Genomic DNA, 16,092 nt, shown 5'->3' with positions numbered 1-16,092 from the left:
GTTTCTCCCAAAGAAACTCCGGGGAGCGAAGGGTTCCTCTCACCTCTGCACCTGCCTTCTCCCAGGGCTGCTCTGGGCAGAGGTGTGAAGATAGGGGGGAAGCCCAAAGTCACCCAGAGAACCAGAGACTTTAGCAGTCACCTCGCATATGTCATCCAAAAGGATTTTGAAGCAGTATAAAAGGATTTGAGGCCGGGCGCGGTGGATCACACCTGTAATCCCAGCAGTTTGGGAGGCTGAGGCGGGCGGATCAGGAAGTCAGGAGATCGAGACCATCCTGGCCAACATGGTGAAACCCCGTCTCTACTAAAAATACAAAAATTAGCCAGGTATGGTGGAGTGTGCCTGTAATCCCAGCTACTCAGGAAGCGGAGGCACAAGAATTGCTTGAACCCAGGAGGCAGAGGTTGCAGTGAGACGAGATCACGCCACTGCACTCCAGCTTGGCAGCAGAGGGAGACTCTGTCTCAAAAAAAAAAAAAAAAAAAAAAAAAGGATTTGAGCTAGAAAATGGGACCATTCGTACAATTCAGATTTTAAAGAGAATCTAGCTTTTTTTTAAATTGTAATTTTTTTTTTTTTTTTGAGATGGAGTTTTGCTCTTGTCACCCAGGCTGGAGTGCAATGGCGGGGTCTCAGCTTACTGCAACCTCCGCCTCCTGGGTTCAAGCAGTTCCCCTGCCCCAGCCTCCCGAGTAGCTGGGATGACAGGTGCACGCCACCACGCCTGGTTAATTTTTGTATTTTTAGTAGCGACAGGGTTTCTCCATGTTGGCCAGGCCGGTCTCGAATTCCTGACCTCAGGTGATCCGCCTGCCTCAGCATCCCAAAGTGCTGTCTGGGATTATAGGCGTGAACCACCATGCCCGGCTTAAATTGTTATTTTCCCAAGTAGCTGGGATGACAGGTGCACGCCACCACGCCTGCTTAATTTTTGTATTTTTAGTAGAGACAGGGTTTCTCCATGTTGGCCAGGCTGGTCTTGAACTCCTGACCTCGGGTGATCCACCTGCCTCAGCCTCCCAAAGTGCTGTCTGGGATTATAGGCGTGAGCCACCATGCCCGGCTTAAATTGTGATTTTAATGTTTGAATAGGTAATACATTTACATGATTCAAAAGAAAAATATTCATGAAGAAGTCTTCCTCCCACCCCAGCCCCCTCTATCCCCACCCATAGGTAAACATTTTTATTGGTTTCTTGTTTAACTTTCCCATGTTTCTTTTGCAAACAAATCAGATATATGTTCACTCCTACCCCCACTTCCTTATGTAAAAAGTTCTATTCTGTATACACTGTTCTGTACCTTGCTTTTTTCAAGATAGTGTATCTTGGAGCTCACTCCATATCAGAACATGGAGAAACTCCTTGTTCTAGTTCATGGCTGCAAAGCACTCCATTATGCAGGGGAGACAGCTGATTCCAGCCTTCTACTCTTGGACCCTAGGCCTGTTTCCAACCCCTTCTATTTCTGAACGATGCCACAATGAGTGGCTTGCGTATTAGTCATTTCATACTTCAAATCCTTTGTATGATGAGAAGGCTATACGGCCTGGGGTTTCCAAGGGTCCTCCCAGCGTGGCCCTTCAGGACCAGGAAGCTGCTGACCACCCAGTGCCCCAGCTCTTAAGGAAGAGGAGGTCCCTGCTGAAGGCCCCTCCTGTCTTTTGCAGGTGATGTTCACGGAGGAGGATGTGAAGTTTTATCTGGCCGAGCTGGCTCTGGGCCTGGATCACTTGCACAGCCTGGGTATCATTTACAGAGATCTCAAGCCTGAGAAGTGAGTGAAGCCTCCAACCCCACCCCAGCCTCCCCAGGGGAGGCCTCTTCTAGGACAGGGCCGTCCTGAGGTGGGTGGGCATGGCTTTCTCCAGGAACGTCCCCCTCTCTTGGGCAACCTGAGGAATGGGTGAGTGGGGTGGGTGGTAGTGCCAGCTGCCCAGTCACTAATGCTACCATTACCAAGGGCCAGGTACCTTCCATGCAGGTGATGTTGCCCATTTTTTCTGCTAATCTAGTGTGACATTTGAGATGCTACCTTTAGAGGTCTTTCCTTGATAAAGCCCTATAGAATTTTCCCTAATATCTAACTACCCTCAGATGATAACTAAGGAGCCAGGGGCAGGTGGTGAGTTGGAATAAGATCTGGCTTTAGTGTTAGGCAGCCCTGTATTCAAATCCTGTCTCCACCTACTAGCTAGACCTACTAGCTCAATGACTGTAGAGCTACTTAACTGCCCTGAGCCTTAGTTTTCCCATTAGCAAAATGGGGCCCTAATAGTACCTGCCTCACGCAGTTGCTTCAAGGATTAGCAAAAAAGATAGGCAACACCCCTGTGTGGCACTGCCACCACCCTGCAACACCCGCCCAGTCATCAGAGAGAATTGGGTGGAGTACCTCCTCTGGGCTGAGCCCAACTCCCACAGCCCTGTGGTGACACCACCGCCCACATGGCCACAGCTGAGGGGCCCTGACCCCCATTCCTGTATTACAGCATCCTTCTGGATGAGGAGGGCCACATCAAACTCACTGGTGAGTGGAGGGCGCCTGCCCCCTCGGGCCCCAGGGGAGGGCAGGACAAAGTCATGATAGGACTTGGCTGAGTGCTGGGGGCCCATTCTTCTCGAGAAGCTGTGCCAGTTACTTGGAAGTGGTCAAAAACTCAGGCCTCAGACTTGGAACACCCTCAGTTGGAATCCCAGCCCCTCATTGTGTAATGCTGGGCAAGTCACCTGACCTCTCTGGGCCTTAGCTTCCTCCTGAGTGTCATGGGGGTGATGCCTTCTGGCCTCTGGGCACGGGGGTTGGGTGTGCAAAGGGTGGCAGCAAGGAAGGCAGGGGTCCTGAGGTGTGTCCTCCTGCCCTCCCTGCTGTAGACTTTGGCCTGAGCAAGGAGGCCATTGACCATGAGAAGAAGGCCTACTCTTTCTGCGGGACAGTGGAGTACATGGCCCCCGAGGTTGTCAACCGCCAGGGCCACTCCCACAGTGCGGATTGGTGGTCCTATGGGGTGTTGATGGTGAGTGCCCAGATAGGGGTAAAGGATCCAGCCCAAGCGTCTGGCCTCAGTCTCCCCATCTGTACAGTGAGGGGGTTCATCATCTATAGGGCTCTCCCCGTCTCCTCTCACAGCCAAGCTGGCCTCACCCTATATGCACCTGCAGTTTTCTTCCTTGGAAGGATCCCAGGCTTGACCCCACCTGGGACGCGCCTAACCCAGTGCTGGCCTTCTCCCCAGCCTCGCGCCCCCACTGCCGCTCCTGGTGGTCTGGTTGGCAGAGGCAAGAGGGACGGACATAATTCCTGCTCCAGGCGGACTTGGATGTATCAGCAAGAATTCTGGGACTGGGGCAGAGGGGCCTGATTGGGAGGAGGCGGGAGGTGTGTGGGAGACAGGGATCAGAGCCTGAATAGACCCTTGTCCTCTGCAGTTCGAGATGCTGACGGGCTCCCTGCCCTTCCAGGGGAAGGACCGGAAGGAGACCATGACACTGATTCTGAAGTAAGCCCCAGGCCTGCCCTGATAACAATGGACTCCTCCAAGCCCCAGCCCCAGTTTGGGGGTCAGAATATTATTACCCTGTCCCTGCCTCAGATTTCCTCTCTAATGAGACTCTCTTCTGGGTTAAACATTAGACCTTCCAGAGCCCCTCTTTCATCATGGGGGCCTGTGGGTGGGATCCCTGAAGCCTTTGGGAAGTGAATTAGTGGATGGCTTGTCTAGACTGAGCTGGGAACTAGATCTGGACGGGGGCCGGGGGAGATGGGGCCTCTGGGGCGGGGCTCAGCCTTGATGAGTCCCGGGGGCTGTTTCAGGGCGAAGCTAGGCATGCCCCAGTTTCTGAGCACTGAAGCCCAGAGCCTCTTGCGGGCCCTGTTCAAGCGGAATCCTGCCAACCGGCTCGGTAAGCAGCCCCAGCTCAGGGGAGGGGATGTGGCGATGGGGAGCCGGGTACAGCTGCAGCCTAGGCCACGGGGCCACATCTGGGCTGAAAGGGGCTGTTGTCCTTTGTGTGGGCAGACAATGCCGCGGGCCACCCTGCCTTCTGGCTCCATGTGTGGTGTTGTGGAGGGGGGAGTTGACCTGTGTGTAGGGGGAAGGCAGGAACTGAGTCATCCCTACTCCCTCTGGGGACAAGGACAGAGGCCCCCACACAGCTTCTCCGCCAAGGCTGCTGGCACAAGAGAAATAGCATGAGCTCAGGAGTCAGAAGGCACAGGTCCCAATCCCGGCTCTGTGTCAGGTCCCCACTGCCTGGCACGAAACAGTCCCTCTATAAATATTTGTTAAACGAATGAGGCCACTTATGAACTAAGTGACCCCGGGCAGGTAACTTCACCTCTCTGCACCCCAGCTTCCTCGTCTCAGTGGGAGATGATGATCCCAAGCTTGCTTCAGGGCTCTGTTGATGAAATGAGGTTGCGTGAACATGCCAGCATGTAGTAGGTGTCCAGTGTGTGCTGGCTTCCCTGGCTCCTGGGTTCATCTGGTCCATGACCAGCTATGTAAGGTCCAGTCAAGGCCCCTGGGGTCGAATGGAGTGACAGCCTGTCCTATGGTTGAAAAGGTCAATGGGATAAGAGGAACAGAGATGAGGCTTGCCTTGGAATGAGGTGGGGCTCTCTGTAGGTCTCAGAACAAGCTCAGCTTCTGTTCTGACTGTGTGGCCTTGGAGAAGTTGCCTGAAGTCTCTGAGCCTTCCTCCTCCCACTAGTGCATAGGGACTTCTTCATCAGAAGCTCCAGAAAGTGGAAAATGCTGAGTAGGTGACAGGCCTTAGGGTGATGGCTGGGAGGCAGAGTGAGCCCATTTTCCCCTCTGCTCCAGCAGCTGGTCCCAGAGCCCTGTGAGGCTGCTCGGTGGGCAGGGTAATATCTGGGACTTGTGCCAGCCGGGGACAGACCCTTCATTTGGGCTCTTTCAGGCTCCGGCCCTGATGGGGCAGAGGAAATCAAGCGGCATGTCTTCTACTCCACCATTGACTGGAATGTGAGTGTGTCCGCCCACACCAGGGCTCTGGTCAGGGCTCCAGCCATCTCGGCCACAGGAAGCGTGGTGGGAGGGGAGCCTCTGTCAGCGAGCGCCCCAGACGCAGGAGCAGAGGGTCACAGCCTGCCCTTGAAGACAAGGGCTGGCCTCCTGAGGGCAAGCAGTTATGCTCTTGTCTGCTGGGCAACATGGCCTATGTTCCAAGCCCAGCACCTCCTCCTGCATGGGGCTCCTGGTGGGCTGTTGAGGATGCTGTGGTGACCAGATTGCCCACCCCACTGTGCAGAAGCTATACCGTCGGGAGATCAAGCCACCCTTCAAGCCAGCAGTGGCTCAGCCTGATGACACCTTCTACTTTGACACTGAGTTCACGTCCCGTACACCCAAGGGTGCGTGCCTTATCTGTTTTGTCTGTCTTGGGCTGGTACAGGAGGGAAGCTGGCAGTTGGTGGCAGCTTGGGGGGCAGAGATAGTCAGGGACACTGGCAGGCCGAGGTGTGTGGGTGGGCAGGCGGGTGAGTTTCTGGCTCCGTGGGACTCTGACTTTGTCCCTGTCTCACTCCGCCCGACTCTCTCACTCTGGGGCTCTGTGGGTCTCTTTGTGTCTGGTGAGAGAGTGGGAGTGGGGATGTGTGGGTGGTGAAGGCCACAGTAGAAAAGCCAGGACCCCTGCCTGGGGCACCTTCCAGCCCACTGGGAAGACCAAACACATCAGGCTTACCATCACGTCAGGGAGAAAGAATCTGACCCAGCCACACTGTGTGGTGGCTGAGCAGAGGTGACAGTGCCCATAGGTCAAGGACAGGCATGGGAATCAGCTTTGGCTGCCCTGACTGCCGGGCCTCCGTGTACTTATCTGGAACAAGGGCACAGCCACAAACCCACTCATTCCCTGGGGTTGCTGCAAGAAGCCAGTGAGGGAGCTTCTGGGAAGGAACCTGGTGAATCCTAACTTTTTGGCCAGATATTGACAGTGGGTGTGGGGTGGAATGTTCTGGGAAGCCTCCTATAAGGGCATGTTTTAGGAGAGGGGGTGCTTTTCTTCTCTCCTCTCCTCCCCTCCCCTCCCCTCCCCTTCCCTCTCCTCCCCTCCCCTCCCCTCCCCTTCCCTCTCCTCCCCTCCCCTCCCCTCTCTCCTCTTTTCAAGATGGAGTCTCGCTGTGTTGCCCAGGCTGGAATGCAGTGGCGTGATCTCAGCTTACTGCAACCTCCGCCTCCTGGGTTCAAGAGATTCTCCTGCCTCAGCCTCCCAAGTAGCTGGGATTACAGGCATGTGCCAGCACGCCTGGCTGATTTTTGTATTTTGTATTTTCACCATGTTGGCCAGGCTGGTCTCAAACTCCTGACCTCAGGTGATCCATGAGGGGGTGCTTTTCTCACTGCACTTGCACACCTCTGATGACAGAGACAGCGCTTCTCCAAGCAGTCCACTGGGCAGCGTGACAAGTGCAGCTTCGTAGGAGTCAGGGGCCGGAGGAGCAGCATCAGGGAAGGCTTCTCAGAGGAGGGAGCGTGTGAGCTGAGTCTTGAAGGATGGGCAAGGAGTGGATTATCTAGTTAAAGGAGTGGATTATCTAGTTAAAGGGAACAGTGTGTGCAAGGGCTCAGAGACCCCTTTAAGGATCTGAGAAGTCCAACGTGGCTCAGCTGTGGTGTGGTGAGAGAGCAGGCGAGGATCACGAGGCCCTCAATTGCCAGACTCAGGAGCTGGGCTTACTCCTGAAGGCAGAGGGGAACCTTTGAAAGGTGTGGGCAGGTTTGTGGTTGGAACCTTCCCTCTGGCTGCTGTGCAGAGATGGACCTGAAGGGGCTGACGTAAGACGGGGAAGCTGGGGAGGAAGCATCCAGGAAGGGATGAACTGTTTCGGCTTGGGATGGAAGTGGATGTGAGAGTCCAACAGGGCTGAACTGTTCTAAACACATATGCAGCTGGGCTGAGGCCTGTGATGGACAGGCCCTCTGCAGGCTCCCGCCATGGCCAGTCCCTGAGGCAGGTCTGGAGGCCCTGTGCTCCCCCTTTGCGGGGCTGCCTCAGGGTCGCGGGGACCTCCTCAGGTACCCTCACATTCCCCTCCCATCCGTACAGATTCCCCAGGCATCCCCCCTAGCGCTGGGGCCCATCAGCTGTTCCGGGGCTTCAGCTTCGTGGCCACCGGCCTGATGGAGGACGACGGCAAGCCTCGTGCCCCGCAGGCACCCCTGCACTCGGTGGTACAGGTGAGGGGGGCAGGGGGCTGCTGCTCCATTATCCTTTTCTAAAGAATGGCTGAGTACACAGGCTCTGAGTTGGACACAACCAGATTCATACCCTCATGCCACTGTGGGACCCGTAGGGCCTCCAACATAAAACAGGAACAGTAAGGCCCACCTCATACAGTGGCCCTGATAATTTGATGATGATATGGGTATCCATTTCCCAGCACAGAGCCGGGGTCTGGGTACATGTCAGGAGGTGCCCAGGGCGGTGGTGCCGAGTGACTGTCATGTCTCTGGCATAAGGATGGTGAAGGACTTGTATCTCTTCACACTTGTTCCCCATTTGTACACTTCTACTACCTCCTGAAAGTTTCAGGTTGAGAGGCAAGAATGTAGACTGTGGAGCTCATTGCGTGGGTTCCAGATTCACAAGATAATGGACTTTGGGGTTTTTTTGTTTGTTTGTTTTTGAGACGTAGTCTTGCTCTGTTGCCCAGGCTGGAGTGCAGTGGCACAATCTCAGCTCACTACAGCCTCCACCTCCCAGGTTCAAACAATTCTCCTGCCTCAGTCTCCCGAATAGCTGGGACTACAGATGTACACCACACCCAGCTAATTATTATTATTATTATTATTATTATTTTTGTATTTTTAGTAGAGATGGGGTTTTACTATGTTGGCTAGGCTGGTGTCAAACTCCTGACCTCAAGTGATCCGTCCATCTTAGCCTCCCAAAGTGCTGAGATTACAGACATGAGCACCCGACCAGATAATGGACTTTGGATGAGATACTCCCTTCCTCGTGCCTCAGTTTCCTCATCTGTAAATGGGGGAAATGATAGAAGCCTCCTCCACAGAGCTGTTATGAGGATTATTAGAGTTAAGATGTATAAAGTTAATGTGGGCTGGGCACGGTGGCTCATGCCTGTAATCCCAGCACTTTGGGAGGCCAAGGAGGGTGGATTGCTTGAGGCCAGGAATTTAAACAGACCCATCTGGCCAACATGGCAAAACCTGGTCTCTAAAAATACAAAACTCAGCTGGGCGTGTTGGCGTGTGCCTATAGTCCCAGCTACTTGGGAGGCAGAGGTTGCAGTGAGCTGAGAACGCACCACTGCACTCCAGCCTGTGCAACAGCGCAAGACTCTGTCTCAAAAAATAAATAAAAAATAAAGTTAAGGTGACTATGTAATTTATTTTCCAAACTGGGACATCTTAATCCAGGACAAATATTAAATCCGACTGGATGCAAAGACCGCACGCGCAAGCCAGCTGGCCATGGGGCATGCAGTCACCTGATGAAAGTGCTTAGAATAGTGCCTGGCACACAGCACACACTAAGCACCATTCAGCATTGCTGTGGCTAATGTCCCAGAACCTTGAGACACCCCATGAGTTGAGCTGTGACACCCCAGAAAGGGAGGCTGGTCACTCAAAGCCATACTTAGTGGCATAGCTGGAACTCAGCTCAGGGCTCCTGCATCCCCCCCCAGGCCTGCCCAGGCTTTTCAGAACTAAAGTCCTCTCCATGTGTGTGTGACCCTGTTGCCCACTCCCTACACTGCCCTCTGACCACAGGCTGCAGTCTAGGCAGGCTGGGAGCCAGCGAGTATGCCCATTATATAGAGTAGAAAACTGAGGCCCAGAGAGGGGCAGGCTGTCAACTGCGGTCACATGGTCAACACCCTACCCCAAGTCTCCTGGCCCTTTCCTGGTGCTGTCTCTACTGAGCCAAGACCTTGGGTGCTGGGGGATGACCCCTAGCACTCTGGAGCCAGGGGTCAGCCACAATTTTTGGTCTTCTACAGCAACTCCATGGGAAGAACCTGGTTTTTAGCGACGGCTACGTGGTAAAGGAGACGATTGGTGTGGGCTCCTACTCTGAGTGCAAGCGCTGTATCCACAAGGCCACCAACATGGAGTATGCTGTCAAGGTGGGCCTCCTGACCACGTCTCGGCCAAGGCTGCCAGGCTGGGGGCAGGTCCCCGTCTGGTGGGGAGGGGTGGTGCCTGAGCTCTGCAGATGTATGAAAGGTGTGTGGCCGAGACCTCCTGGCCTGCTCCGTGGCCGGGAAGGACCCTGGACCCTGTCATCCTGACACTGCCACATGCACCCCCTTTCTTCAGGTCATTGATAAGAGCAAGCGGGATCCTTCAGAAGAGATTGAGATTCTTCTGCGGTACGGCCAGCACCCCAACATCATCACTCTGAAAGATGTGAGTGGGGGTCCTTAAGACTGGGGTGGGGACTAGGAACTCGACTCTTCGGATTTGTCTCAGGGTTGCCATTCCTTTGACTTCTCATCCTCTTTCCAGTGGTCATGTGGAGGGGAAGGAGGTCCCTTGGTCCTTTCAGTCTGCCCATACCCCAAGGGCCCCTCCTTCAGACTCAGACATTTTGAGGACCTTCTTGCATATCAGGGGACCAGTGTCAGCATCCTCCTTTTGGGGAGGGCAGGGCCACTGAAGAGCAAGCAGAACACCTGCCTAAGGCTCATGTCATTCTTCCCTGCTCTGGGGCGCTGCTGACCAGGGGGCCCAGGCCTGACACTGGGGAGAAGAGCCTGATGGTGAGGTCTTCGGCAGGTGTATGATGATGGCAAACACGTGTACCTGGTGACAGAGCTGATGCGGGGTGGGGAGCTGCTGGACAAGATCTTGCGGCAGAAGTTCTTCTCAGAGCGGGAGGCCAGCTTTGTCCTGCACACCATCGGCAAAACTGTGGAGTATCTGCACTCACAGGGGGTGAGTCTGGATTCGGGGAGGCAGTAGGGGGATGCCAAGGGTCATATCATCAGCAGAGAACATGAACCACATGCTGACCCAGGAATGGCAGCCTCCAGCTAGCCACACTGAGGGGACACTAGGGCTGGGTGGGTGGATGCGTGCAAAGGAGGGAGGGAGAGGTGGCCAATTGTGAAAGGGAAGGTATGGAAAGTTATTCAGTATCTACTGTGTGCCAGGCACCATGATAAGGTTTAGCATAAGATGAAGTTTCCAGGCCAGGCATGGTGGCTCACGCCTGTAATCCCAGCAACTTGGGAGGCCAAGGCGGGTGGATCACTTGAGGTCAGGAGTTTGACACCAGCCTGGCCAACATGGTGAAACCCTGTCTCTACTAAAATACAAAAAAATTAGCCAGGTGTGGTGGCAGGCACCTGTAATCTCAGCTACTTGGGAGGCTGAGGCAGGAGAATGGCTTGAACCCGGGAGGTGGAGGTTGCAGTGAGCCAAGATCACGCCATTGCACTGCAGCCTGGGCAACAGAGCGAAACTCTATCTAATAAATAAATACATAAATAAGATAAAGTTTCCTTACGTTATCTCAATTGATTTTCACAACAACTCTGAGATAGATGCTGTTACTGGCCCCACTTCACAGGTAAGAAGACCGGAGCTCAGAGATGAAAGTTCATTTGCTCAATACCACATAGCCAGGGAAGAATGGAAGAATTTCAGACTGAAGAATTTAGGTGGGGAGTGGCTTTTGAGCTGGGAAGCGGCAGGGTCACCGTGGGGGAGCTGCAAGGCTTCAGGGAGGTGAATTTGACTGTGGGTTCAGTTGCTAAGGGAGAGGAAATGGATTCAGGAGGGAATTCTGCTGGAAACGTAGCAGGGACTGCAGAAGAGGTGTAGGTGCAAATGGCAGAGTTTGGCCTTTATTACTGCACAAGGCGGGGAAGCACTGGATGATGGTGAGGCAGGAAAGTTCATTACAGTGGAGTAAAGCCCAGAACAGTAGCATTAGCTTCTGTCTGCATGAGATAATGTTTTAGGCTGCATCTGATCAGACAACATGGGGGTTAAGAATGCAGGCTATGAATCCAGCTGGCTGAGTCCAGGTCTTGCCAGCTCTTGGTGTATGAGGTTGTTAACTTGTTTTCACATAGTACCCAGTCCATAGACACATTTCCCCTATTTTCCCTTTTTTTTTGGAGATGGAGTCTTGCTCTTGTTGCCCAGGCTGGAGTGCAGTGGCATAATCTTGGCTCACTGCAACCTCTGCCTCCCGGGTTCAAGTGGCTCTCCTGCCTCAGCCTCCTGAGTAGCTGGGATTAGAGGCGCCTGTCACCACGCCTGGCTAATTTTTTTGTATTTTTAGTAGGGACGGGGTTTCACCATGTTGGCCCGGCTGGTCTTTCAAACTCCTGACCCCAGGTGATCCGCCCACCTCGGCCTCCCAAAGTGCTGGGATTACAGGTGTGAGCCACCACACCCGGCCCCCTATTGTCCTTTCAAAAATGTCTTTTTTGACTGGTTTATTGAAATTAGAATACCTGTAAGTTCCACACATTTCATCCAGTTGGTAAATCTCTCCCCTTTTTTTCTGAGACAGGGTCTTACTCTGTTGCCCAGGCTGGAATGCAGTGACACAATCGCAGTTCACTGCAGCCTTGACCTCCTTGGGCTCAAGTGATCCTCCCAGTTCAGCTTCCCAAATAGCGGGGACCACAGGCACACACCACCACACCTGGCTAATTTTGTATTTTTTGTAGAGATGGGGTTTTGTCTTGTTGCCCAGGCTGGTCTTGAACTCCTGAGCTCAAGTGATTTGCCCACCTCGGCCTCCCAAAGTGCTGGGATTACAGGCCTAAGCCACCTTACCCAGCCTCTTTTCTTTTTTTTAAAAACTGGAGGAAATTTTGCATACAGTAGATTTCAAGGGTACATTTTGATGAATTTTGTTAAATGTGTACACCCATGTCACCTCCACAATTAGACCTCCCTTTTTTATGCCACCGACATATTGTATATGCGTTCTGTGGAATGTCCACATTCTGAATTTGTCTGTCGGCTGCCTCCTGGATCATTTACATTATCTCTCCATTGTCTATATTTCCTGTAAACCTCAAGTTGCTCTAACATCATTATTAGCCTCAGCTTTTTGCGGGGGATGGAAATGAAGTTCAGATGGCTAAGGTTGGGCCGAGCATGGTGGCTCATGCCTGTAATCCCAGCACTTTGGGAAGCCAAGGTGGGCAGATCACTTGAGGCCAGGAGTTCAAGACCAGCTTGGCCAACATGGTGAAACCCCATCTCTACCAAAAATACAAAAATTAGCCGGGCATGGTGGCCCATGCCTGTAATCCCAGCTACTCTGGTGGCTGAGGAATGAGAATCACTTGAACCTGGGAGGCAGAGGTTGCAGTGAGCTGAAATCACACCACTGCACTCCAGTCTGGATGACAGAGCAAAACCCTGTCTCAAATAAAAAATAAAAATAAAAAAAAAGAAGGCCAAGGTCATCCAATCTATGGAGGTACACTTCACAGTGCATCACATCCACGAGTGCACAGTGTCACGCTGCCCACCTTTTTTAATTTTATTTTATTTATTTATTTATTTTTGAGACGGAGTCTCGCTCTATCACCCAGGCTGGAGTACAGTTGCACGATCTCAGCTCACTGCAAGCTCCACCTCCCGGGTTCACGCCATTCTCCTGCCTCAGCCTCCCGAGTAGCTGGGACTACAGGTGCATGCCGCCACACCCAGCTAATTTTTTGTATTTTTAGTAGAGACGGGGTTTCACTGTGTTAGCCAGGATGGTTTCAATCTCCTGACCTTGTGATCTGTCCACCTCGGCCTCCCAAAGAGCTAGGATTACAGGCATGAGCCACTGCGCCCGGCCACGCTGCCCACCTTTAACCATAGCAGGTGGTAACTGTCTGATCTCTTTATTGTAAAGATCCTCATCTAATGGTTTCATCCTTTCAGAATCTTGCATGAAAGTGGTGATGCCTGATTATGTCTAATTTTTTAGGGGAAATTCCATAAAAAAGAACTTTACCTCTTAACCAAAGCTCCAATTTGGTTACCCGCTGTGCTTTTAATTGTCATGTTTGAAGTGGCTTTGGTTTTTGAAATGCCAGTGCAATAGACTAATATTTAAACAGGTCAGAGAGTAAATGTGTTTCCTTTTTTCTGTTTTGTTCTTAAGTGTGTACTTGTTAAACTTAAAAAGGTTTAGAAGACAGGCAAGCCAGTGTACCCATGGGTCACCTGAAGCTCAAAGTAAGGAGGAACTTTCTGAAGAGGGGAGCTGCCTCCAGAGGCAGTGAGCCTCTTCCACTAGGGATGTGCAAAGCTCCAAGTATAGATAACCACTTGGTGAGGATGTTGTTGGAGGAAGTCGTCCCCTTCCTGAAGCTAGGAGTGTACGTGTCTCCAAAGTTTCTGGCTCTTTGCTAATACCGGGGCAGATGATGAGGAATGGGAAGCTCTTCTTGTTGAGATATTTGGAGGGGATACCCTGGGTTGGTTTGTCGTTAGCAGTAGCTATGGTCTGTAAGCTGGGAGTCTCACAGGAGCTGAGGGATGGGAAGGGGATGAGCAGGGAGCAGGGTCCACTGGGACCCCTGTTTGTTTGAATATTATCTTTGTCTTGAAGCATTGCATGAACACTGAGGAGTGCACAAATCATAACGGACAAGTTAATCAATTTTCAAAAAGTGAATACACCTGTGTAACCAGTACCAGCTCAATAAACAAAGCATTTCCAGTTCCCCTGGAGCCCCCCCACCTGAGGATAACCATCCTAAGCTAAATTCTAGTAGGTTCATTTTGCCCATTTTTGAATTTATTTTTTTCTTTTCTTTTTTTTTTTTTTTTTTAAGACGGGGTTTTGCTCTTCTTGCCCAGGCTGGAGTGCAATGGCATGATCTTGGCTCACTGCAACCTCTGCCTCCCAGGTTCAAGCAATTCTCCTGTCTCAGCCTCCCAAGTAGCTGGGATTACAGGCACCCGCCACCACATCCAGCTAATTTTTGTGTTTTTAGTAGAGGCAGGATTTCACCATGTTGGCCAGATTGGTCTCGAACTCCTGACCTCAAGCGATCCACCGGTCTCGGCCTCCCAAAGTGCTGGGATTACAGGCGCGGCCCCGTTTTTGAATTTCATACAAACTTTCTCTTTTGTATCTGGCTTCTGCCATTCAGTGTTGTCTTTGAGATCCATCCACATTGTTTTGTGGCTGCTGTTCATTCATTTTATTGCTGTATACAACTCTACTGTATGTATAATTGTCCATTCTCCTGTTAATAGACACCAGATAGTTACTAGATTTTTGACTATTACAAATAATGCTGTTGTGACGTTCTATCTGTTGATTGTACACCTAGCAATGGAATTGCTGAGTCAGAGTGTTTGTGTGTTCGTCTTTAGCAGATATTGCCAAACAGTTTTCCAGAGTGCTTTTGCTAATTTACACTCCCAACAGAAGTATGTGAGAGTTCTGGTACTTGCCAACAGTTGGTATTTTTAATCTCTTCAATCATTGCCATTCTGGTGGGTGTGGAGTGGTATCTCACTGTAGCTTTTTTTTTTTTTTTTTGAGACAGAGTCTCACTCTATCGCCCAGGCTGGAGTGCAGTGGTGCGATCTCGGCTCACTGCAACCTCCTCTACCTCCTGGGTTCAAGTGATTCTCCTACCTCAGCCTCCTGAGGAGCTGGGATTACAGGCGTGCACCCACCGCACCCAACTAATTTTTTTGTATTTTTAGTAGAGACAAGGTTTCACCATGTTGGCTAAGCTGTTCCCGAACTCCTGACCCCAGGTGATCCATCCACCTCATCCTTCCAAAGTGCTGGGATTATGGGCATGAACCACTGCGCCCGGCTCATTGTAGTTTTAATTTGCATTTTTCTGATGTTTAATGAAGTTGAGGACCTCTTTATATGTTTATTGCCATTTGGACAGCCTCTTTTATGAAATGCCTCTTCAAGTCTTTTGTCCATTTTTAAAAATTGGTTGTCTTTCCTTTGCATCTTATGTGGCAGGAGTTCATTATTTAATATATGGAGTCTTCTTAAGTCGCCAGGCCCCCTCTACGTTGTTTCTATAAGCTTGTGGACTCTACAATAGAGAGGGCTTCTCCCTTTAACCACATGAGTCACTTAGAACAACTTCGCCTCTTTTTGGCTGGTCACAGGTGCCTAAATGCACATCCTCTCATGCTGCTCCTGAAGATGCCACTGCCACTGCTGCTAATGGCAGCTAACGCCACGTGCCACTTTCCACAGGCCAGGCGGGGTTCTCTGCACTTTACATATTAACTCTTCTTTTTTTTTTTTTTTTGAGACAGAGTCTCACTCTGTCACCCCAGCTGGAGTACAGTGGCATGATCATGGCTCACTGCAGCCTTGACCTCCCAGGCTCAAGTGATCCTCCCTCCTCGGCAACCTGCACCCCGCATAGCTAGGACTACAAGCGTGCCACCACACCTGGCTAATTTTTAAATTTTTTTTTGTAGAGACAGGGTCTTACCATGTTGCCCAGGCTGGCCTCAAACTCCTGGGCTCAAGCAATTCTCCCACCTCAGCCTCCCAAACTGCTGAGATTTACGGGTGTGAGCCACTGCACCCAGCCCAGAGCCTGTGCTGCTTTGAATGGCATCTGGTCTCTAGGTTTTGTTGTTGTTGTTGTTTGTTTGTTTTTGAGGCAGAGTCTAGCTCTGTCACCCAGGCTGGAGTGCAATGGCGCGGTCTTGGCTCACTGCAACCTCCGCCTCCCAGGTTTAGGCAATTCTCCTGCCTCAGCCTCTCGAGTGGCTGGGACTACAGGTGCATGCCACCACGCCCGGCTAACTTTTGTATTTTTAGTAGAGACGGGGTTTCTCCATGTTGGTCAGGCTGGTCCCGAACTCCCAACCTTGTGATCTGCCCTCCTCGGCCTCCCAAAGTGCTGGGATTACAGGCATGAGCCACCATGCCCGGCCTGGTCACTAGTGCTTCTTCCCAAGCCGTCACTGTGTCTTAACATCTAGCATGATAGAGGAGTTCAGTCCAAGGCAGTTCTGGGGTTACTGTGATGTCCGTCATTTCCCAAGCCCTTTGCTAAATATTCCCATCCTTCTCTATAAGCCTGGGGTTGAATACTATTATCAGCCCCATTTTACAAGTGAGGAAA

The 16,092-nt window shown here is 51.7% G+C and overlaps 1 protein-coding gene across 7 annotated transcripts in view; it reads left to right on the top strand.

Annotated features, from left to right (window-relative positions):
* Positions 1-16,092, top strand: part of RPS6KA1 (ribosomal protein S6 kinase A1) — a 67,983-nt gene that overhangs the window by 44,746 nt on the left and 7,145 nt on the right. For 6 of the 7 annotated variants that reach the window (XM_063631429.1, XM_055261184.1, XM_055261185.2 and 3 more), the window contains 11 exons: positions 1,673-1,779; positions 2,495-2,532; positions 2,877-3,019; positions 3,432-3,502; positions 3,817-3,905; positions 4,926-4,990; positions 5,277-5,379; positions 7,077-7,207; positions 8,995-9,120; positions 9,314-9,403; positions 9,773-9,931. In XM_063631429.1, coding sequence (XP_063487499.1) covers positions 1,673-1,779; positions 2,495-2,532; positions 2,877-3,019; positions 3,432-3,502; positions 3,817-3,905; positions 4,926-4,990; positions 5,277-5,379; positions 7,077-7,207; positions 8,995-9,120; positions 9,314-9,403; positions 9,773-9,931 — 1,122 coding nt within the window. The remainder of the gene's footprint in view (positions 1-1,672; positions 1,780-2,494; positions 2,533-2,876; positions 3,020-3,431; positions 3,503-3,816; positions 3,906-4,925; positions 4,991-5,276; positions 5,380-7,076; positions 7,208-8,994; positions 9,121-9,313; positions 9,404-9,772; positions 9,932-16,092) is intronic. The other variant, XM_063631430.1, reaches the window with a different exon arrangement.

Source organism: Symphalangus syndactylus, chromosome 22 (genome assembly GCF_028878055.3).
Source record: "Symphalangus syndactylus isolate Jambi chromosome 22, NHGRI_mSymSyn1-v2.1_pri, whole genome shotgun sequence".
NCBI classification, from domain to species: domain Eukaryota; kingdom Metazoa; phylum Chordata; class Mammalia; order Primates; family Hylobatidae; genus Symphalangus; species Symphalangus syndactylus.
This window is presented reverse-complemented; position numbering and strand designations above follow the sequence as displayed.